Source organism: Citrus clementina, unplaced genomic scaffold, assembly GCF_000493195.1.
Source record: "Citrus clementina cultivar Clemenules unplaced genomic scaffold, Citrus_clementina_v1.0 scaffold_7, whole genome shotgun sequence".
NCBI classification, from domain to species: Eukaryota; Viridiplantae; Streptophyta; class Magnoliopsida; order Sapindales; family Rutaceae; genus Citrus; species Citrus x clementina.
In genome coordinates this window covers 7,410,206-7,436,049 of record NW_006262075.1, presented here as the reverse complement: position 1 = coordinate 7,436,049, position 25,844 = coordinate 7,410,206, and the positions used below count along the sequence as shown (strand labels likewise).

The window sequence follows — 25,844 nt, the reverse complement described above, 5'->3', positions numbered from 1 at the left end:
GATCACCACCAAAATTCAGCCCTTAATTTTTCAAATTTTTTTTTTATTATGTGGTAGTGTGTTGGCGTGATGGTAATAACACTTAGCAAAAAACTTCCTCCGAACTGTGATGCGTGATTGATGATTTTGACTTTTAGAGTACAAGACAATTTAAAACCTTTGTATTTTATAATGCTTGTTGATGCCAAAATCCGGATAAGTTGGCCAGATCTCAGATCCCTGCATCATCATTAAATTTGTTTGGTGGGAAACTGATGATTAATTAGCACCATGAGCAGATTTTCTATGGGCAGATGTTCTGTGAACAGACAACCCATGAGCAGACAATCCATGAGCAGACGATCCATGAGCAGAGAACTCATGAGTAGGCAATCCATGAGCAGATAACCCGTGAGCAGACGATCCATAAGCTGAGAACTCATGAGCAAGCGATCCATGAGCAGATAACCCGTGAGCAGACGATCCATAAGCAGATAACCCGTGAGCAGACAATCCATGAGCAGATAACCTGCGAGCCTGTGAACACAACCAACGGTCAGGAGGCGCCGGAAGTTTTTCCGGCGAGAACCCTCCAACGCTCAAGTCAGCGATTCGGGTCTTACTTGGAAAAACTCACACCACAATTCATGTGGCTTAATTATGATTGCTTTAAACAAAAAGCTTTTAAGTAAATTTAAAGGAAAAGAATTCAAAATAATCAATCTTAAAGAAATCACAGGCGAAAGAGAAATTTCTCTGTGGTAGAGAGAGAAAAAGGTCTCATGGGTCCAGTTCCTTAGAGAGAGAGAGAAAAAGAGAGCTAGCCCAATCCCCCCTTCGCCTTTTTATAGGAAACTATAGCGGTTTTTATCCTCTCCCCTAGGATTCTCAAGAAAACAACTAATTTTCAGCCCACTAAGAATATGGTCCCTAATATTTCGGAGAAAATGTTTTGACTGAATCGTGCTTTCTGGTAACTTCCTGGTCGAGGTGACCAATAACATGCTGGTCGAGGTGATGTGCTCGAGGTCACCACACAATATCCTGGTCGAGATGATCTGCTCAACAATTTGCTCACTTTTACTTTGAGGAGAGCACGATAATGTATGAGCAAACACCTTTATCTTGGTCACCCTATTTCATTCCTTAAACACCAGTCCCCCAGTTTCTAGTGTTGAGAGTGAAACGAATCAAGACTGGAAACTTTGGTGGTTTGCTCGCCTTCGCTTGGTTGAGCAGACCCTGACATGCTTGGCTTCATGTCTCGCCATAAAACAGGCTTTGAGACTTTGGAGCCTTTGCACGCTTTAGGAAATTTTTGGAATTTTGGTGGTCTACTCACCTTCGCTTGGCCGAGCAGATCCTGGCATGCTTGGCTTCCTGTCTCGCCATAAAACAGGCTTTGAAACTTTGGAGCCTTTGCACGTACTAGAAACTTTTCAATGCTTGGGAGTCTGCTCGCCTTCGCTTGGTCGAGTAGATCCTGACACGCTTGGCTTCTGGTCTCGCCATAAAACAGGCTTTGAGACTTGGTAAGCCTTTGCATGCCTTAGAAGTTCTTCGATGCTTGGGAGTCTGCTTGCCTTCGCTTGGTCGAGCAGATCCTGGCATGCTTGGCTTCTGGTCTCGCCATAAACAGGCTTTGAGACTTGGTGAGCCTTTGCATGCCTTAGAAGTTCTTTGATACTTGGGAGTCTGCTCGCCTTCGCTTGGTCGAGCAGATCCTGGCACGCTTGGCTTCTGGTCTCGCCATAAAACAGGCTTTGAGACTTGGTGAGCCTTTGCGTGCGCTAGGAACTTTTTGGAGCTTTGGTGGTCTACTCACCTTCGCTTGGTCGAGCAGATCCTGGCATGCTTGGCTTCCTGTCTCGCCATAAAACAGGCTTTGAGACTTTGGAGCCTTTGCACGCTTTAGGAAATTTTTGGAATTTTGGTGGTCTACTCACCTTCGCTTGGCCGAGCAGATCCTGGCATGATTGGCTTCCTGTCTCGCCATAAAACAGGCTTTGAGACTTTTGAGCCTTTGCACGCATTAGAAACTTTTTGGAGCTTTGGTGGTCTGCTCGCCTTCGCTTGGTTGAGCAGATCCTGGCATGCTTGGCTTCCTATCTTGCCATAAAACAGGCTTTGAGACTTTGGAGCCTTTGCACGCCTTAGTAGTAAACTTTGATTGGCTTTTCAACGCTAGCCTAGCTCTCATTTCTTAAATAATTCTCATATTGAGTAACTTTTAAGAAATCAAGTTAACTAAGCTATACCGTCAGCCCTAATATGAGCACAATCAATTTAATGAATATAAGGTATCTTCATCTCACATAGCAGGATTTAGAGAAATAATTAAATTTTCATGAAAAAATTGCTTGTAAATAAAAATTTGACTTCTGACCTGTTCTGATTTCTACAAACGTGTGCCTTCAATGTGCTCTCATTTAAGGTTTTTGCTTCCTTATTTAAGCAAGCTCATCCATTTATGCACTGTAACATTCTGATTTGCTTCGAGTAGATGAAAATTGATAGAGACAAAAAATTGGCTTCTCGTACCGGTCCCCACAAACGGCGCCAAATGTTGATGCCAAAATCCGGATAAGTTGGCCAGATCTCAGATCCCTGCATCATCATTAAATTTGTTTGGTAGGAAACTGATGATTAATTAGCACCATGAGCAGATTTTCTATGAGCAGATGTTCTATGAACAGATAACCCATGAGCAGACAATCCATGAGCAGACGATCCATGAGCAGAGAACTCATGAGCAGGCAATCCATGAGCAGATAACCCGTGAGCAGACGATTCATAAGCAGATAACCCGTGAGCAGACGATTCATAAACAGATAACCCATGAGCAGACAATCCATGAGCAGATAACCTGCGAGCCTGTGAACACAACCAACGGTCAGGAGGCGCCGGAAGTTTTTCCGGCGAGAACCCTCCGACGCTCAAGTCAGCGATTCGGGTCTTACTTAGAAAAACTCATACCACAATTCATGTGGCTTAATTATGATTGCTTTAAACAAAAAGCTTTTAAGTAAATTTAAAAGAAAAGAATTTAAAATAATCAATCTTAAAGAAATCACAGGCGAAAGAGAAATTTCTCTGTGGTAGAGAGAGAAAAAGGTCTCATGGGTCCAGTTCCTTAGAGAGAGAGAGAAAAAGAGAGCTAGCCCAATCCCCCCTTCGCCTTTTTATAGGAAACTATAGCGGTTTTTATCCTCTCCTCTAGGATTCTCAAGAAAACAACTAATTTTCAGCCCACTAAGAATATGGTCCCTAATATTTCGGAGAAAATATTTTGACTGAATCGTGCTTTCTGGTAACTTCCTGGTCGAGGTGACCAATAACATGCTGGTCGAGGTGATGTGCTCGACGTCACCACATATTATTCTGGTCGAGGTGACCAATAATATCCTAGTCGAGGTGATGTGCTCGATGTCACCACATATTATTCTGGTCGAGGTAACCAATAATATCCTGGTCGAGATGATCTGCTCGAGGTGACTACATATTATTCTGGTCGAGGTGACCAATAGCATCCTGGTCGAGGTGATGTGCTCGAGGTCACCACACAACATCCTGGTCGAGATGATCTACTCAACCATTTGCTCACTTTTACTTTGAGGAGAGTACGATAATGTATGAGCAAACACCTTTATCTCGGTCACCCTATTTCATTCCCTAAACAATGCTTTCTAAATAATTGATAAGAACAAAGTTAGAGATGTGGTGATATACAACATCACGATGGTATTGGTACCCATCCATTGATTTTAAATTTAATTACGCAAGAACCCATCCATTACCATTAGTTTTAACCAAGTACACTAAGAGATCTCGCTTATTTTTTTTTCCTTTTTATTAAAAGCATTGTGTAAGATATATATTTTGACAAATCTCAAAAGCACCCGTCATACAGTTTCCCACTATGCAAGTAGTATCTTCTAAAAATTGAGAAAAGTAATGTCCTCCTACATAATTTTCGATTAGAATTAATTTAAACATATGTTGGTACTCCAGGGTGCATGTTAATTAAAATTAAGGAGAAAAGTTACCTTTTAATTGATAAAATAACCAGTTATTAATTGGTAGAGGTCCCGTCAATTACATTTGCCCGTAGACATGTGAGATTTATTCTTCAATAGTTTATTTTTCTTCTTTTAATGTATGAGGTGTAAAAATCCATTATTAAGCATTAAAGTGGTAAAAATCTAGGTATAAGAGGAGCTGAAAATTTTTGTTTGGCCTGTTCCTCCTGGAGGTTGTTCTGCTAGCCATAGATTTTGCTTTAATGTCCAGATTGGAAGAGTATGTCTGCATTAACGTCGTTGGTTGACTCCAATTGTTCGTATATCGAGGTTCTGATTCTTGGGGCTAGGGCTCATCCAGAAGCTATTAGGTGAATCACAGGTGGCTTTTCTGTGAGTTTTGTGATTTTAATTTTTTGTTCGTTTGTGTTTTGTTGTTAGAATTGTATTGTCTTTTGTTGTATTATTAGACATGGGTAATAGTTTATTTAGTCTTTAGATTAATGCATGTTCAGTCTTTATATTTTTTAAAAATATCTGAAACTATCCATTTTATTTAACTACTCCGTTTTAGTTTGGCTTTATAATATTATATATATATATATAGTTTTTTTGTAGAAGCTCACGCATGCTTTAAAAAATTTAATATTATAAAAAAATTAAATTATTAATTTTTTTGGATATTAATAACAAAAATAATATATTAACTCCTAAAAGAGAGAATAGCGGATCTAATACCAAGACCTTTTCTTTCCCAAAAAGCGCAGCAAGTACTTCAGCAATTTTGGGATATCATGCCCCACGAGTGAGTTGCCATTAGCCTTCTAAGCTCTAATCGTCTGTTTATTGGCAGAACTATCACAAATTGAAAGAAACAAGGCAAATGTTAAGTTACTTTCAGCTTAACTTAAGTCACACACACAAATCACACACGCTCTACCATCGTGTTACTGTTTCTATGTGTGGCGTAGGTTACAATTGAATGTAAGTTAGGGGGCTCCAAGAAACAAATCCCACATTAAAAAATGAATCTGAATCAACTTTTACTAACTATAAAAATTATAAAAGCTTCTTTGGGTTTAATAATTCTTGAAACAATAAATTTAAGATTAATAAAAGGTAAATGGTAATAGGAAGAAAGAAAATGAATTTAATTTACTAAGAAAAGAAAATAATCATGGGTAAAAGAATAAAACTAAGATTTTAGGTTATACAGTAGAGAAAGAAAATACAAATCTTGTAGTTGAGAGAAATGAGTGAACGGCAATTTTGAGTTTTTTAATTTTAATAATTAATATATTTTGTAAATAGGTGTTCAGAAAAATAAACTAAGTTCAAATAACCAAGACAATTACAATTATGTCCATAATTGCAATTATTGCTTGTAAAATTGAAAAAAGAAATAAAGAAAGAAAAGAAATTGAGCTGATGATTTTCACCAAACCTTAACATTCAAGTACACCAAACTGTAATTCAACACTGCTGCTCGCAATTTTGATAAATTCAGCGCTGATCCAAATTCAAAAGAAAGGTCGCTCTTTCCGACGGCATTAGCTGATCAGAGCGAGATATATTCTTAACCTATAACAATCTGATCCAAGCATCAAGATTAAACTTAGGATTTTGGGTCTTAATTTTTATAAAATAGATTATCCAGACATACACATTAATATATTCGCCTTGGTCTGAATTTAGACTTCATTTATTAGCATTATGTGACTGAATTTATTAGTTCATACAAATTAATAGCAAACGCACTCATATAGGTTAATACATTAACCTTTGTTTGATCAATTACAATACTGGAGAGCATATATAATCATCTAGTGGTATATTATATATGCTATATTCTCTTGAAGAAAGAAACCCAAACCATAAATCACCTCTTCTGATATTAGCTGGCCTTTGTCTTCTCGCTTTCACTGCACCATGAAATCAAATATCCATTCCTGCAACATAATTAATAAACATCGTGAAATGACGTACAGAAGATTATACAATTAATTAAGAGGCCTGTGACCAATGCCTTCTGTAGTTTATGTTCCCCACATAAACATCAGAAGAACAGGAATTACACTAAAGATCAAATAATGGCATGATATATTATGTAGTGAACAAATTAAAGCCTCTTTCTAGCTAGGTTCTCAAGACCAGACTTGGTAAAATTTGGCTTACACTGCAATAATAGTCCGACAAAATTAGTTTAGTGATTAATAGTAGGTACCACTTGGCTAGAAATTGCAGATACCAACTAATTGAAAATGAGAAGAGATTACCTGTCTGGTAATTCAACAATTCTGGATCAAGTTGCAGGTATGTAAAATTAATCATGATGCTGGGGATTCTCGAGATTTTCCCCCACTCCTTACCTCCTGACCTCTTATCGTAACGCTCCTTTAGAAGCGGACACCAATTGATCTTTAATTCCTTTGGTGTAATTAGATTAGGATTCTTTTCTAATCTATTTTCCTCCTGAGTAAAAATATATGTGGGTGATTGGTAGTTAATAAATAAAGAAAATAAAGAAGTTAAATCTTATCCATATACTATTACTTAATCACACATGACACGAGATCTTTAAAAACTCATGAGAACTCAGATCAAGAAAAGATCTTTAACCGGTTTAATTACCTGAGAAAGAAAGATGCCTGGCAGGGCCTTTAATTCGGGGCAGTACACAAATGACAAGGAACAAAGACATGGCATGACATTAGCCATCTCACATTCCCAATCTCCCCATTCTTCCATGTTGACAAACTTGAGAGATTTCAATCTTGGGAAGTAAGTAACAGATGATGCGATGCCACTTTTTATTCCCAAAAATTCATTACCCACTTTTCTCACGCTTCCCATACTAAATAAAGAAAGTGACTCAAGAGATGGCAGGTTTCCGAGAGGAGGAAGTTGCTCGCAGTTAGTCCAATCTTTGAGACTTAAAATTGTCAGCCTACTTAACAAATCGATCCAACTCGGGAAAGTGCTGCCTCTGTAGTCTCTGATCTCTAACCTCATTAAATATTCGGGCGGCTGCGCGGCATCAAGAACTTTTTCATCTTCCTTTATCCTCTCCCCTTCCGCATGATTTTCAAAATTTAGACACAATCCGCGGAGATTTACCTTGTTCTTTAGTTTCGCTTCTGCAACCTTACTCGCATCTGTCACATTTCCCAGGTTTCTTATATGAAGAGACCCCCGAAGTTCGTCCAAGCTTTTCAAATATTCAAGGGTGCCACCATCACTGCTCACAATGAATTCACTTAATGTACAAAGACGAGTCAATCTTTCAATTTCTTTCGGCATGGAAGCAAGTGAAGTCCCAACATTTAACAAATGCTCCAGGTTGATTAACTTTCCCATCCCTTGAGGTAACGTTTCGAGATTGGTACACCAGTTGAGCTCTAAAGTTTGTAAATTCCATAACCCACACAGTTCTTCTGGCAATTCAGCTATCTTCAGTAATGACAAATTAAGGTATCTCAAAAATTCCAAGTTTCCTATCTCCGCTGGAATCTTTATAGTCATATTTTCATACCATGATTGTCCACTCAGATCTAATGCCCTTAAAGTCGTCCTTGATTGATCCAATAATTTCGGTAGTACCTCACTAATTAGCGAACAAGTTTTAGACCCATATTGAATCCGGAGGCTTCTTAAGTTTTGCACTTCACTGACGGAGACAGGAAATGAAATCCCTTCACTGACCCTCAAGAACAAGTGGCTAAGCTTAACTCGCCTTGGTTTTTCAAAATTACCATCAACCTCAATTGAAGCACAATAATTCTGTGCAAGAAATCGGACAAACTTATGCACTTGAACAGGCATCTTACATCTTAAAATACGACCATCATCGTCATCCTCTTCAAACTCAAACTTCTGGAACCAAGAACGTGCTACCATTTGGTCAAAACACATTTGACCAACTGCCTCCTTGTGGACATAACCTTGAGCCATCCATGATCTAATTAGTTCATCTTTATTAATTAGATAGTCTTTTGGAAAGATGGCGCAATACAAAAAGCACATTCTTACCGCAAATGGCATGTCGGTAAAACTCAGCCACAGAGGGACAAAATGATGCCTCTCAATATATTGTACTTGCCACATTTTGCTGTCTAATATGCTTTGCCACTCTTTTTCAGTTTTAAAGTGCAAAGTACGTCCGACAATCTTTATAAGAAGAGGCAAGTCATGGCACTGTTGTACAATCTTCCTCCCAATATGTTCTAAATGTTCACGCACCTCCTGGGATCTATTAAAAAATGCAGCGGACTCAAACAACGACCAAGATGCCTCATCGGACGCTCGCCTAATATTCTCCGTAGATCCAATCTTGTCAGCAATTGACTGATCATCTGTGGTAACCAAAATTTTACTTCCAGGGCGACCCTCTTGTAGAGTCTGAAGCAATGATTCCCATGTACTGTTGTCTTCTATCCACACATCATCTATCACAAGAATAAATCTATTTCTCGCAATAGATTTTCTAATGTATCTCAAATAAGGCTCTAATTCCTGTCCCTGAGAAGAAAAGGCTGAAGCCGAAGCACCTAGAGCTTCAGCAATGGAGCTGGCAACGCTCAACACATCAGAGTCGGCAGATGCACCGACCCAAATTCTGATGTCAAAATACCTCATCACCTTATAACTATTGTAGGCCAATGTAGCAAGTGTTGTTTTCCCCGTTCCTTCGGTCCCTAGAATAGAGATGATGGGAATCTCCGTCGACGACGACAACAACTTGCTTACTAAATCTTCCTTCTCTTCATCTACACCGCAAGTCTCAGATCTAGAACAGGTTTGCAGAAAGCTGGTGGAGACAAAACCACTAGGACCCCCTTCATATCGGTTTTGGAAATCGTCCTGACTCCGACGATCTAATTGAAACCATTGTTTGGGCAATCTGAGAATTGGACGTAAAACATCATTTAAGTCTTGTATCTTGTTAGTAAAATCTGGCCAAGGGGGTTCATCTGATTGATCGGGATGCTGCTTCCATCTGAGGAATTCAGTGCTCAATTCATCCACCAAATCTTCCGACTTGGTGGCCACGACTTTCACCAAATCTAACCAGTCTTTCACACTAGTCATCACACCTCTAATTACCGTACGTGAATCTGTTTTGTTCAATCGACTTTCCTCTCCATCTTCAACCATTTCTTCAATGATTCCAAGTCTCAGCAAAAAAACTTGCACTGAACGGATCAATTCTGGTGGAATGCACTGAAATTGCGCCAAAATAATAATAATAATAATTTCATCAATCAGTTGCATATCATTTTCATAAATGGCATATGTTCACGTCCATCTACATATATGATATATCCTTATCTATTTACAGAGTTACTCTATGATACTATAATAAAAACAAATATACAAAAGGGTGGAGTTATTTGCACCATAAAAATTACTCTATTCGCTCTAATTTTAATAAAAATATGTATCACAATAATTCTCATCTTGTGAATTATTATTAAGGATAATTTATTATAAATCAATATTACATATGTAATTACTTTAAATACCCTATAATACACTCAATTTTCAATTTATAATTCTCATTTATTAAACCTTAAAACTTTTATTTTCAACGTCTTAATTAATATTTAGATAAATAAAGAGGAAATCAATATTGAGAAAAAAATTTGACAATAATGTATGTGTGATTAAAAACATAAAATGAAACAAAAATAATATAAAAGAATTTTTTTTTCTTTGGCCCTTCTTCTTCATCCTGTTCATCTCTTGGTCTCCTTCTTTTTCTTGTTTCCCCTTTTTTTTTAAGTACTTAAGGAAGACTTTTTATTACTATGTTCTCATTGTAAGAGTTTTATGTTCAAAATTTAATATTGAACATAAATAAACAAAAATTAATAACCAAGGTTATGTTAAATAATTTGTTTACAATTTTAATTAATTATATTGTTGGAAGTATATGTTAAATTAATCTTTTAAAATTTGTGTGGTAAATAGTTTTATTAGTGTTTTAAATAAATAAAGTAACTTAAATAGTTTAGTAAGAATATTTTAAGAATTTTAAAGAGTGTAAAAAGTAAAACTTATTTTTTTATAATTAGTGTATGAATGTGTAGAGTAATAGAGTGTTTAAAGTAATATTTAGAGGGCAAATAGCACCGACCTTCATAAAAGTTAGGAGCTAGTTAAGATATAACATTTTGGTTTCAATTATTTAAAGTTTAAACATTTTTTTTAGATTAAATGATAAAAATAATCATGTAAAATTCTATATTTTTTAAAAGGACAAAGACATCTTCAACCCTAAGGTTTGGGGAAATAATCATAGAGATCGCCAAAGTTTCAATAAGAGACCAAAACTCCCTTTTGACTATAATATTTTCCGTAGATAATAATTAAATTATTTGACTTCAAAATTTTTTTAATAGTTTAATTTGTCTAGTAATTTTTTAAGTGTAAATTGTTATATTTATTTTGATAATATATTTATGTTTATTATAAAAATTTTAGATAAATCTTTAGATTAAATAGATTTTACAATTAATAAAATATATCTCACGTATTAATAATACTAAAATTATTTTATATAATAGTGAAAAAAATTAAAATTTTATTTAATTTATGTTAATAATGTATTTCTATTTATCATAAAATTTAGTTTAATATAATATAAGTTTGTAAAGTATTAAAATATTTTTAAATATTGAACTTATTTTACAATGTATATATTGTTAAATTTATTTTAATATTATATTTATATTTATTATAAGACATTAGAGTCAATTTGTATGAGTTAATAAATCCAAAGAGTATTATAGACAAAAAGGGTCTCGGTATTCCTAAATGAAAACTTGGGCGTTTACGTGACTATTTATCTAAACCTTGAAGGTGTAGGTGTCTTTTTTCTTTTTTTTTAATGAATAAAACGAGGGCTGTGCACCAACCCACCAAATCCATGAAACCAACCCAACCAACATGATTTTTTTGCGGTTTGCTTTGATTGGCAAAATATACAAGTTGGGTTGAGTTGTTAAACTCGCAACCCTTATATATTAATATATATAAAATATATATGTATGTTTATATATAAATTATTATTATAACATAAATTTTTATATTTTATAAAAAAATATAAGTAGAAAACCCTCCCAATTAATCATACTCCTGCTGGATGTTGTTGTTTAGATTTTAGTGTTTTGTTTTAAATAGACTTTGAATTTCTAGATTTGTTTTTTGTTCATTAACTATGAACAAATAATTTGATTGTTAGACTTTGAAATGTTGAATTTGTTGTAAGGATTTTAATATTTGTGCTTTTTAGTTTTTCAATTAATTAATTTAATTTTGTATTTTTTAATTTTTATACAGTATTTAATTGGACGATCAAAATGAGCTGTTCTCAAAAGTCCAACCCAACCTATCCTAACCTGTAGTTTTGCGGGTTAGGTTGAGATATATAAGGGGTTGGGTTGGGTTAAATTTTTTCAAGCTGCACTATATGCGGGTTGGGGTGGATTACATACCAATCTGACACGTGCCCACTCCTAATAAATATAATCTAAATCACCCCAAAAAAATATAAAACTAAACATGCAAATGTACATATTAATTTAGATATGTACATAATAAATATAAATTATTCAATCTTCAACAACACATGTTAATAGAGGTCCTTTTTGTCATTATAATTGGAACAATATAATTTTGAATTTTTAGTTTTATTATTTATCAATTAATTAAAAAGAATACACACTCACATACACAAACATATACATATCCATGAACCTATATCACATATTGTCAGCAACTTGAATATTACTGTTAATTATTAAGTAATTATCTACATGCCCAATTCCGGAGTCCATTTTACAAGGTAATGTGGATATTTAATTTGAAATATACCAGCTTATTTTCATATCATATCAACACATTTTGCTAACGGAATTGAGATGATGAGCAACTTACCCCAACACATTCCGGCGTCAGTCTGAAGTCTACGTCGCCCTCAGGCAGCCAATCCTCCGTGTCGTTGGCCGTGCCGTCCGCCACTTTATTTTTCCCTTTATCGAACAAAATTCTCACCGGCGAATATGTCCTCAGAAGTCCTTTCCTAGTGTAAAATTGTCTGTATGGAGGACTATAACAAACCAGTAGCTCCAACATTTCTATCACTTTTTCCACCACAACGGAAACCATTGCATGTTCCGCCATCTTATACTTTGTTACAGTGACAACTCACAAAACAAATGAGGAGCTTTAATCTTCTTTGTTTCTTTTCTTGACTAAGAATGAATTTAGGTTGACGTCCCAGTCTATCTAATGTCCTTGAATTTAATTACAACAAACATTAGATTTTAAAAAATGAATTGCCAAAAATGCCCTTACTGTGACAACCAATTCTTTATTCTCGCCCCCGGTAAAATTTCTCCTCTCTCTCCAATACTTAGGTTACCTTACAGCTCTAATTTTCTATGATGCCATCAAATTCCCTGATTACATTCTTTTGCTCGTGTACTTCGTGAAGTGAAGGTGTCGTGAATTTCAAGTGATGCTGGAAAATATATGAAAAAGAAAAGGGAAAAAATATATCTCATCAACAATACCAGTGATATATATATAATCATTCTCAATTGCAGACTCCTCAATTTTTAGGATGCAGATTTGAAGTTTTATTACATTATTTTAATTAATTATAGTTCACTCTCAAATTATAGTTCACTAGAAAAAGTCTATATACTATTGGGAACAAAATGCGAAATAAAAAATGTAAAATTTTAATTCATTTTCTTGTAAAATATTTCTAATTTGGGATTGAAGACCTTCCAAGACCACAGCAAACTTTCGCCCTTGGAATATAGTTTTGCTCCCTCTCATTTTATTAAATTTTAATGCTAAATTTAAAAGAAAAAATTGTAGATATCAAAAATTCCCTTCAGATATCAAAAAGGGCGAAAAAATGAAAAAAAAAAAAAAAAAAAGGGAGAAAGGAAGAGATATTGATGTTTATACTTTCCAAACTGCATGCTTTTTCCACGTGAATGGAAGAAACGATTCTTATCTTGCTCATTGGAAAATGTTTGTTGGCTTGTCTGTTCTTCTTCCTAAAGTTTTTCATGCCACCTTGTTACTCATTGGCATATATGTACTTTTCTTCTTTTTACTTTTTCTTTTTTTTTTTTCTTATAAAAATATTTTCAACCGACACCTTTCATTTTATAAACAAATCTTCAACACGCACTCTACTTCATCGAAATAGTCAGTCCAGAATTTTTTACAAAATGAATAAAATATTAACGCATGAAATTTACGATTACGATTATACACGAAGACAAGTACGATTATACCTGTAGTTGCATACAGTAAATTAAAACGCATAGTCATCATAGCATCAAAGCTTTTGATAGAAGATGGGAAAGAAGAATCCGATCTTGCACAATAATAAACTTGGAGTTGGCTCACGTCTACAAACAAAACTTATGATCGTTAAAATACTTCTGCCACTCTTAAGAAACTCATTGGTTTCAGAAATGGTTCACACGGTCCCTATTTGGATAAATATTGCCTAATAATACAATTTCGTCACCATAGTCAACCATGACCTAGCACAGATCCGTTTCATTTAGAAATCGAACTCTCTATCAATGCGCAATTCACCACTTATATTTCTTATTGAATAGCTTCATTTATATCCTAAGTATGTATACTTATCTATAAAAAAAGTTTGTGTAACAATTTTTAAAACTCAAAGGTCTCCGTCTACATTAAATTAAGCAAACATTGGGGGACTTGGAGGTATTTTCCCTCTTTTCCATTAAAATGACGCAAAAAGCATCCCCAGGGCTAAAATTTTTTTTTTATGAGGCCTCTATTTATTTAACAATTTTAATACTCAAAGACATATAAGAAGGATAAAAAATTATTCCATCTTTAATTCTTTAATTTCAATAATAGTAAAAAAATGAAAAATTTTAAAAATAAAACCTAAAAAATAGTCAAGAAAATAGATTTTTTTTTATTCCATTAAAACCGTTAAAAAACAAACAAACAAATAAATAAAAACAATATTATTTTCAAATAAAATATTTAGAATGATAGAATATAAAAATTTTAAAATGATGAATTGATGTTCAAAAATAAAAATGGACTTTATATTTTAAGAAACTAATTATTTTAAATGAACCAATGAATATAATAATTTTCTTTGTAGATAAGAGAACAAGAATTTTTTTTCATTTACTAATTCTTGAGATTATAAGGTTTTTAATAGAAATTAAAAGAAATATTAAAAGTCAAAGATTTTAACATTGAATAATTGAAAAGGAATGAACTAATGGTTAAAGAATATTATTAATTATATTTCTTTAAAATTAAGGTTCTCAAATATAGATTTTTTATTAAAAAAATAATTCTTAATTGTAGGATAATTAAGAATAGAGGGATATCTAATAAACTTTTTGATTTCTTAAAATACGTATTAAATTTTTTTTATTAATTAGAGAATTATTAAGGAAATACTCAAAAAATGAGGCCTTCTTAAAATATGAGGTCTTAGGCGATTGTCTTGTTTGCTTATACCTAAAGCCACCCCTTCAGCCTACTGATACCATTAAGTTAGACTTGTTCAAGTCAAACAATGCATCCCTTTGCACAACTAATTGCATAAATTTCACAATAAGTAGGGCAGAATTGATAAAGGAAATGTTCATTAGACAGGAAAGTATCAATTATCCTAATTAACTATGTATTTCTAAGAGTATAGGACTTAGATAACATTAGACAGGAGGAAAGTATCAATTAGTATGCATATAACTCATATATATTAGATAACTCAAAGTATAGATGAGGCTCTACAAAATAGGCATTTTGGTTCTCTTCGTTTGAAGGAGCTTGTGTTAGGATACAATATGTACTTGATGATTAGCATTAAGTGACTGAACTTAATAGTTCGTGCAAATAGCAAACACACTTACAATATTATTCATAAATTGGGGAAATTCAACAAAGAGAAATACAATCCATCTCATCGTGTATTCATGTAAAACATTCTGGTCAAGTACAATTCTATGTATACTAGAGAGCATATACATGCATCAAGTGCTATACCTTGAATCCAGTTTACTAAAATGGTGGTTGAACTAATAATCTTACAAGTATTTGGTAATCAGTTTATTAGCTCTGGCATGGACTTGAGATACATGGAAATGGAAAAAATATTTGTATAAGTCAGTCTTACCATCTCAACATTTTGCTATTTGACAAAAAATTGAACACAATTTTTTAATATTAAATTTTATTTTGGAACCCACTCATGGTCCTACATTGGGACCCACTACTTTGCAAATGACAGAACCATCACATTACAAATGCGATGCTCTAACCTCTGAGCTAAGCGGGTTTAAATAAGAGAAATTGTACATGCATAGGGATCTTATGATTTTATCTGTTAACCTTTTATTCTTAGCTATTTATAAAGAATCAAATAGAGCATCAAATTTCAAATAAATGTTGAATACTATAGATATAAAACATAATGATTAATCTAACAATTACGAGAATCTAGTGATGATATATATTAGTGAATTTGTATTCTTTTTTAATCAATTCTATATTGATCAACAATAAATATCTTACTCTTAAATTTATTTTTTTTGTTTCTAACCTAAGATTCTTAATATATTCTATTCGATTATTCTATATTATAGAATATACATAATATTCTATTATTATTCTATATTCTATATATATTTAGTTACTATAAATTGAATATTATATTTTATTCTTATTATCCATTGTCAAACATTAATGGTTAGACTTAGTCCTATCACCTCACCTTATTGACGAAACGGACGTGTTGAAAAAAGTTTGATAGAATAAATAAAGGTTTCTAAATAATGTTAAAATTTTATTAGAAGCCTGAATGAATAAATTATGGTTTTGAACCTCTTTTATAACAAGTTTAATAACATGAATTTACCAAATAGGCAATCTGAATCTATATGATATTAAATTCTCTTAATCGAAATAAGAAAAAGAAAACAAACAGCACTCGAATCTAAGCTCTGAAAAAAAAGATAAAAGTCCTAGAAGAATTAGGAAAAATAGGCAAAATCTTAAAAAGAGAAAACAACTAGAAAAGAAACGGAATTTCCAGCTCGACCATGGGGCAAAAGGCTTAGGGATTCTAGGTTTTGTTCACCTCGTCATAAGCTTCGAAAGGTATATTAGACGCTGAAAACGGACACTTGTAAAAAAGTTATAGCCTTCGAAAGGTACACTACTCGAGACATACAACACCTTACATCAATCCTCGTCACTTGGAAAAGAACTCGTCCTCGAGTTTGGCTCGTACAATTCCTCATCATTGAGATGATACTCGAACATATTAACTACATTGAAAGTGTGAGAGATGTTCTAATTGTTCAGTAACTGGAGCATATAAGTGTTATCATTAATCTTCTGTGCCACGCGAAATGGTCTATATTTGCACTTCTCTAATTTAGTGTCAATGCTAGGAAAATGACTCCTCCGCAGATATTATTTGCTGCCTTGCTTTCCCCTGCTGCAACTGTGTTGGTATTATAGCCAAGTCATAAACTTGGCATACAGGACAAGTGTAGACAATCTCGAAATAGGTTTTGCTAGTAGATCGATTTACCATGTTATTGTAAGCAAACTCAACTTAAGGTAAAACAACTTCCTAGTTTTGTTACTTGTCATCACAAACATGCTGCAACATATTACCTAAAGTTCGATTGACCACTTCTGTTTGTCCATTTGTCTTCAAATGGAAAGCACTATAACTATACCTTTGTACCAAACTTATCCCATAGATGACGCCAGAACTTGCTGATGAACTTCACATCCTTGTCAGAAGTGATAATGTTTAGAACACCATACACTACCTCTCGAAAGAATAGATGCGCCACTGAAGTAGCATTTTCAGTAATTTCAAAAGTAATAAAGTGCGCCATCTTTAAAAACTTATTAACCACAATCAATATAAAGTCTCAACCCTTCAGTTTTCACAACAACTCTAACACAAAAACCATGGACAAATATAACCAAATATTTTTTGAAACAAGTAGTGGCAAGTATAAACTCGTATTCTGCACCTATCCCTTTCCTTCTTGGCAAGCCCGACACCCCTTTATAATTTTTCATACAACTTTATTCAACTGCGGCCAAAAACTCCACAAGTACTTTGGTCTTATCTCATCTAAGATGTCTGCCTAATCTTCTTCCATGCAATTTTATAGATAATCTGCTCCCTTAAAGAACTTTAAGGCATACAAAATTGGTTGGCCTTGAATAAATACCCGTCCTGAATGAGAAAATCCTTCACATTATGATGATTAATAGAGCGATCCCAAATATGCGCAAAGTAATCATCTTTAGTATACAACTCCTTTAAGCACTCAAAACCAATAATTTCATTAATTAGGATTACTAATAAAGTTACTTGCCTACTTAGCGCGTCTGTAACTTTGTTTTGCTGCCCAGACTTGTACTTCAGAATAAAAGTAAACTTTTGCATATAACTCACCCATCTCGCATGCATTTTGCTGAGGTTCTACTGGTTATCAAAGTACTTTAATGCTTGATGGTTACTGTCGAGCGTGAACTCTTTCCAAATCAAGTAATGCTCCCACATCTTGAACGTCTTAAAGATAACATAAAACTCTTGATCGTAAGTAGACCACTTATTTTATGCCTTATTCAACTTCTCACTCATATACTCAATTTGTTGCCCTTCTTGTGAAAGAACAACCATAATTCCTTTGACAAATGTAACATACTCATTCTCACATAACTTGTCGAAGTTTAGCAAGGCTAATACAGGAGCGGTAGACAACTTCTCCTTGAGTAAAGCAAAGCTCACATCCCCTTCTTCTCCTTATTTGACTTTTCTTTTTTCAAATACTCTGTAATAGGTGCCAATAATGGTAAAACCATGAATGAACCTCTTGTAAAATGTTATCAACCAATGAAAACTTCTAATTTCACTTACTATCTTAGGTGTAGGTCATTCAAAACTATAAAATCCAAAAACTCCATATTATTCTACAGAATGCTATAATTCTTCATATTAATATAAAGCTTATTCTTCCGCAACACCTTCATAACCATTCTTAAATACTCCAAATGCATCACCATATCAAGAGAAAATACCAAAATATCATCAAAATATCCCACAACAAATCTATAAGAGAAAGGCTTAAGAATCTTATTTGTTAAGCGTATAAAATACTCCGCAAATTGGACAATCATAATGGAATCACTAACTACTCCTACAATGCTTTCTTCACTTGAATGTTTTCTTCCATTATAAAATATCACGTTGTACATCTTATCGTTGATGGTACCACATGTTCAGAAAATCTTGTTGCGTTGATTATCCTCTTTATATTTTGGTGCCAATAAAAGTTTCTACATAATATAGTTCAACATCTCACCTTTATTTACTTCTAACTCTAAAACTTATTCATCATTCTCACTTTCAACAACATTTGCCTCTGCTTCATCAACTTCACCCTCTACCAAGTCTTGTTCTTTTGACGACAGTCACTTGATCGATGGCGTGGTTCTCCACGCTTCAAACACTTGCTAAGTACAGGCTTGGCGTATGGGTTATTCTGCTGCTGCCTAGGCGGCTACTGCTACCTGGATGGTTGTTGCTTAATTGTTGTTGGTGTAGTTGTTGCATTTAACTACTACCAGCCTATGTTTTTTACTTGTTCTCGGCCCTTAGACTACTGGGTCTATTCTGCTCACTAATAAGTTATTGCTGCTGATTTTTTAAAAAAAACACTTGTTGCCTCTGTTTTTCTAATTTCTTAGCCCAAGCGATTGTTGACCCAAGTCCCAAATCGTATCCACTATCTCATCTTATATCTCATGTCTCAACCCGTCAATATATTTTATAATGATCCGAAGTTCAGGCTCATCCATGTTATTCCTTGTGTGCAGACGGTAAAGTTCTTTCGTATATTCATCCACACTGCGATTTCTTTCCTTGCAGTTATGATAATTTGATGGCATGAAGTACTCTTTTATCATCTTTTGCATTTTAGACCACGACTTGATAAATTGCTTTCTTAAATTGCGTTTATGCAACTCTTCTTCGATTCTATACATGTTGCCATTATGCAGAAGCCACGCCCTTTAATTTAAATGCCACTAGCCTAACCCTTTTCTTAGAAGGAATTTTTATATACTCAAAGAAACTTTCTATCGATACATTTAAAAAATTCTTAAACATGCATCTCACCATAAAGACCTAGAATATCAACATTGATCTTGTAATCTGAACTATTTTCGATCCTACTATCTCTTTCCACAAACTCTTCACGCGCGTGCACTGGCATTTGTCATGTAGGGCCTAAATTATGAGGCATTAATTCACGATTGATGCCTTGAGGTATCTCTACGTGGTTGAAATCTCCAGTGTATTCACCACGATTAACGCCCTCAATTTCTACCTCATGATCAGCTCACTGTTGTTGACGCCTCTCTCGATCTTCATTTTTGAAAAGTTTAAGACTCTCGACTGCTCGTTCTATCACCACTAATCGTAGGTTATAAACATTTTTCATCCATTGCAAGGTTGCTTCTACAGCCGTCTGTCTGGCAGCCTCTTCAGACCGTGCCTGCATCCCTTGATCATTGTCGTTGGGACAATTGTTCTTTTATTTGTGTAGTCGTCGTACCATGATGACAAGCAAACTTGTTTTGATACCAACTGAAGAAACAAAAGTGTCAAAAGAAGTTTGATTGAAGAAACAAAGATTTCTAAATAAATGGTAAATTTTTATTAAAAGTTTGAATAATAAAACTAGGGTTTTGAGCCGCTTTTATAACAAGCCTAAAGATCGTGAATTTACCAAAATAGATGAATTTGAAATCCAATATGATAATTAAATTCCTCTAATCCCAATAAGAAAAGAAAACAAATGACACTCAAATCCGAATTCTAAAAAAAGATACAAATCCTAGAAGAATTAGGAAAAATGGGAAAAAACTTAAAATGAGAAAACAACGAAGAAAGAAATGGAATTTCCGACTTAACCACGGGGCAGTATGGCTTAAGCAGTTCTAAGTTTTGTTCATCTCATCGTAAGCCCAAGTTATGGCCACATGAAGGTACATTGCTGGCGACATATAACGCTCTACATCACCTAGGACTGACCTACATCGGTTTTTCTTGTAGAACTAATTTTGGTGTCCAAAATGAGGCATAAAAAAAAAAGACACGAGTGAGAAGCCATTCCCTCCAGCTTCGACTTGCAGCATGAGTTAGCATTTCCAGCCAAACATTTCTTACCACCTCTTATTTCTGCTTTGTATCTGAAATTTTATTTAACCTCGATGCAACCTTGTATGTATTAAACATCACATATATGCATCTATGGCCTGTCACTTAGATAGGCATGACATAAGCTTTCATTTGGAGTAACATTGTGCAAGCTTTAATTCTTCTTTCCCTTCTTCTATCATAAGCTTTGTGTTAGCATAAAGGGCTACACATAATGTAATTTTGATGATAACAAACATGTGTTTTAAGTAATATAATAAATATTATATTTTATATTTTCACTAGTTTTTGAACGATAATATTTATGCAAGTGAATAAAATAAAATCAAGCTCGAGACACTCAACGGACAACGACACGATCAAGAACAAATGTTAAGCTCAACGGAGTCATTATTGTGACAATTCTTGTAAAACCAATATGATTTAATTTACGCATGGTTTAGCATTTGAGAAGCTCAAGATTTTTTTAATAAATCATTATTTTTCATAAACCAAAGATTTTGCAATTACAAGCCAAGTATTTTATGCAATTAGTTGTTTTTCAAGATGTGGACTAAAATGAAAAAAATTTTGCAATCTTTAATTTTAATAAGTATTGTTTTGAGTTCTGAATTTGGAGCTAGTGGCTAGCCGCGTGAGGCAAATTTCAAATTCTCAAATTTTGGATTAAAGTGAAAGTTTTGAGAACTTTAAAATAAATAAGCATTATGTTAAAATTATAAATATGATCTCTTTCAAAAGTGTTATAAAGTTTTGGGTCACATCATGATTTCATAAAGCTTTGGGAATAACAAGTATGATTTAGAAATTCTCAAATTTGACCTTTTGTGAAGTTTTATGACATCTTGAGCTACAGTATAATTATAGAAAGTTTTGGGCAAAAATATAATTTGAGTAAACAGTGTCACTGTTGCAAAATTCAAATTGTAACAGTAACTTTCACTGTACTGAAGAGCTGAGTTGGCTAATTAAGAGGCTAGCTGCTTACTTGCTAGAATTTACCTATAACGGCTAGTTTTTGGGCTAAAACTATATAAACTCAATTTTAATTCATTTTTTACAATCTTTGCAAGCAAAAACAAAAAGCATACGACATATATTGAGCTTCCATTTCGCAAATCATCATATATTGAATTATCATTGTGCTATAATTTGTATATTCACTCGTAAAGAGAGTTTTTATTGTAATCTTTATTTTCTCATCAAATTTGTGAGTGTATAAGTGTAAAAAATACTTGGGTGAAGAGATTGAGAGATAATCTCTTGATTGTAAAGGTTTATTGACATCTTGGAAGTCAATTTTAAAGAACTTGAAGCCTTGAGAGGCTTGGATAGTGAAATCCTCGAGCTTGGTTGGCTTAGAAGCGTGGACGATAGGGGAGATTGCCGAACCACGTAAAAATCATTGTGTTTGCTCTCTCTTCCCTTACTCTTTTATTATTGTGTTTTATTTAATTTATTGTTTTTGATTTCATTGAGGTAATAGATTGAATTGTTGTGCGATTTTTTTAACTTGAGTTTTAAAATCTCAATTCACCCATCTCTTAAGTTGCATAACTTGCAATTCACTTTAATGCTAAAAGTTTTTATTGTACGTACTAAATATGGACCTTTGTTCATTAAGAAATTTCTCAACTTCAAAACAAGTGTCTCGAAATTTGATAAAGCTCATCCAAAATGGCAACAAGAAAGTATAGTGAATTTAGAGAAACATGATATATTGTTATTCGGTTGATGTCGTCTGAATTGTTGACCACAAGTGAGTAGAGTAACAACAAAGTTCAATTGCAATGTGCCTGATAAGGATGCTTTGATCAAAGTCACCTGTCAAGAGAAGAGAGATCATATTTTTAAGTGCTTGTTTACCTCTGTTGGTCTAAAGTTGATCACATTTCTTCATAACATGTTTGAAGACCAAATTTTTCAAGTATTTTATGCATTTCCTCAAAAGTTTTATACCAGAGCTTTTGCCACAGTTCTTCCATATGCATGTACCTTAGAATTTTGTAAGAATGTTTCTCCCTAAGGATGATATTTGACAATGAACCATATACTGGACTGATCTGGTTAAAGTATCACAAAAGTTGCACAAATGTAAGCTAATTTCTACAGATAAGAGAGAGTAAGTGCCATCTAAGAGTAATATGGCCTCGCCAATGAAGATACCTCACTCTTGTCAAATCTGTAAAATCAACTCCATTACCATTACTAATCAACCTATTAAAGACTTTATTTTAATAATTAAAAACTAGAGATTTTTTTTATCTATTTATTTATTCAATTAACATTGAACTTAAACATATATCAAAATCAATTAACCATAGATTTAGATCTAAATACAAATTTTATAGTCCACAGAACAAAACACTTCTAGATATTTACAATGTTCAAGGCCTACTGGACCGATATAACAAATACCTATAGCATTTAGACTAATGCTACTTCAGCATAAAATTTATCAACTATTTCAACATAAAGCTTATCACACATACTTTATAATTGTTTTCTAAACATTCATCAATTAATGGACCCTTTATCTGATAAGTCATTTCAACACATTTTCATAATGTTATGACTTTCAAGAACATTAGGAAGTTTCCCTAGTTCAATCTAAATATCTAGGAAATGATCTAATTAAATAACATTTGCTCATACGGGGAATTATTTAATCGCACTTAAATATATTTTTTTTTTCTTTCAAGCAAGAGGTGGGCAAAAATTAAATTAATTTTTTAGTTTCTAGATTTGAATTTGGGTGGGCAATAAGGATGATGATCCTCTCCTGATTTGAACTCTTATAAGTTATTAAAGATTTTATGTTATGTGTCTTTTAATTATAGTGTATGGATATGATTTAATTTCTATATTTTTTAAATTTATTAACCATCAATTAATTATCACTTGGATTTTTTGTGACTTTTCATTAACAAAAACTACAATTTTTTAATCCAAAATCCTTGAGTTAGTGCATATGAGAAATTGTGATTGATTCTCAAATAATCATTAATTCTTAGATTATGTGTGATTATTATTTATTGGATGATTTTATGAATAATTGGTCAAAAAGAACAATTCAAATCATCTATATTTGATAAAAATCAAAATCCTAGCTAGCTAATCAACTCATAGGTGAATTAAATTTTTAAATTTTTTTCCAATAATTAACATACAATAACAACAACCACCGCCACAATAACTAAACTAAAAGATAAGGGTAAAGAGAAAACAAAAATTTTAATTTTTACATGATTTAGCTATTGGCCTATATCCAAGACTCTAAGCCAAGCAGACTTCAAGGTGTTATTATATCTTTACAAATCTAAGGTGCATATTTCTCACCTTCTTCACTCGAGTGTTTCCTAATACTTAATTTAAAATAAATGAATTTTATAAGCAACAAACTCTTCAATTCTCACAAGAGTAGATTCATGAATCTAAGCATAAGTTTGCATATGGTTATAAATGAAAACAAGTCATGAGAATTTTAAAGCTGAGATAATATATAAATTTTCATGTTGAGAGATGGTTCTAATCGTTAGAAAATCGGTTTATATAGATTTAAGGAAAAACCATTAGACCAAAAATTCAAAATTTTGAGTAATCGGATTAGCTGTAATGCATAGCAGGTTTGTTCTTAGGTTCTAGAAAAAATTTCCTTAAAGAGCTGTCATAATCAGTTGTGTGGTTATACTAATCGGTGCGTTGATTAAATGCTCTTGCATTATAGTCTATCCAAAATTTTATTAACTTACATAATGACCCCAAAGCTAAGAGGCACTTATAAATAGGTCCATATGCTTAAAAGAAAATATTTTTGATAAAAGAACTTGATTTCAATTTTCTATTTGCGAAGCACATTTTTTAACCAAACCATAATGTAATAAAAAGACTTAAGAATTTTAATTAAATGTAATGCATGAAAGACGTTTAAGCTCACATTTGCCAATCATACATAAACGTAGATAAACATTTTTAAAAAAAAATATCACCAAGTTAACAATTTTTGTCGAAATTGAAGTAAGGATGTGGCAGGATTATCATCAGATAGGATATTGGAATCGATTATGGAAAGTGCAAACACTATGACTCATAACGTAATCTTCGTATGCAGTTTGTGAGTAGGGATGACAATTGTGGGATTTTGTTGGGTTTTTTCAAGTTCATGACTAAGCCCATGTTGTTGATAATGGGTCCAAGCCTTCTAAAAGCCCATTCAAACTTGGTTGGGCTTGGCTTAGATCGGGTCTGGGTTAGGATTGAGCCTCCATTAATTTTTTAAATAAAAAATAAAACTAAAATAAAAAAAATTAAATTAAAGATAATTATCTAATTCGTAATAGACTAATAATTCAATACATATAATATTAGCAACATAACATAATAAATTACAAACAAGTCCTTGACTAAACTCATTCACAGTGGGCTTTAAAATATTTAGCACATGTTCATTGCCTCATGATGCAGGCTAGGCTAAAAACTTGTGGGCTTTAGCCAGATCGGTCCAGGTTTTTTTGCCCACCTATTTGAGTGCTACTTCTATATAGTAAAGATCCAAATTTTGCAGTTAAACGTTTGATTCCATCAAAGGTAAATTTCAAACAATACAAATAAATTCATCAGGAAAAAGAAAATTGGGGTTTTTAATTAATTATACCCCAAAAATAGGGTATTTATGTAGATATACCCCATACTTAATAATTATGTAGATATGCCAATTTGTGTGGTGTATTAACCAAAATATCCCTAACAAATATATAAAGCACACACAAAAATCACCTCCAGCACATTATTTTACTCCCACACTATTTCACTCACATCATTTCACTGCTCACACCATTTCACGCCATACAATAAAAAATCATTCCACGCTGTCAAAATCACTCATGAAGCAGCAATATGTTGAGATTTTGTTTGCAACTAGGTGCATTATTCATCCAATCAATAAGGTATTTTAAACTTTACATTTGTTTTGTGTTATTTATGCATTTTCTTGACATTATATTGTTTTTAGGGTTTGATTGGTTTGTGACAAACAACAAAACAACTCACATTGTCATTACATTTGCATCATATTGTTGCTATGTGATAGATTTTCTAACTACATTTGTTGAAATCTCACTTTATTCTTTAAATTTTGTTATGCATCTGTTTTACACAACTGCAGTCATGTATGCATGAATTTACACGACTTCGGTCGTGCAAGTGTGCAACATGTTCTAGCTATTCTAATAGTCAAAAAAATAAGTTTTTTTAAAGGAGAAATATGTCTGTTGACTATTTACTGGACTATAGTCGATATTTTTATAAGTTACACGACTTTTTTTGTACATGTATAAATTTATACGACTACAGTCATGCAACTATGAAAAATGTTGCAATTGTTATGATACCCTAGCATTCTATTATTGTAAAAAAATATAATTTTTTTACTAAATATATTGTAAAGCCTAAAATTTGTTTCATTTCTTTTATGTATGTATTTCATAATAGAGTATTTTATATTTATTATATGTAAGTGAATGATTAAAGTGTCTTTTGGATTTTGATTTTTTTATATAGAA

The 25,844-nt window shown here is 33.1% G+C and overlaps 1 protein-coding gene across 1 annotated transcript; it reads right to left on the bottom strand.

Annotated features, from left to right (window-relative positions):
• Positions 1-258: 258 nt before the first annotated feature.
• Positions 259-12,182, bottom strand: LOC112096861 (putative disease resistance protein RGA3). Its single transcript, XM_024181054.1, has 4 exons — positions 11,937-12,182; positions 6,630-9,218; positions 2,637-2,853; positions 259-611 (listed from the first exon to the last, which is right to left on the bottom strand). Exons 1-4 carry the CDS (start codon positions 12,180-12,182, stop codon positions 259-261), a joined length of 3,405 nt encoding a protein of 1,134 aa, XP_024036822.1.
• Positions 12,183-25,844: the final 13,662 nt, after the last annotated feature.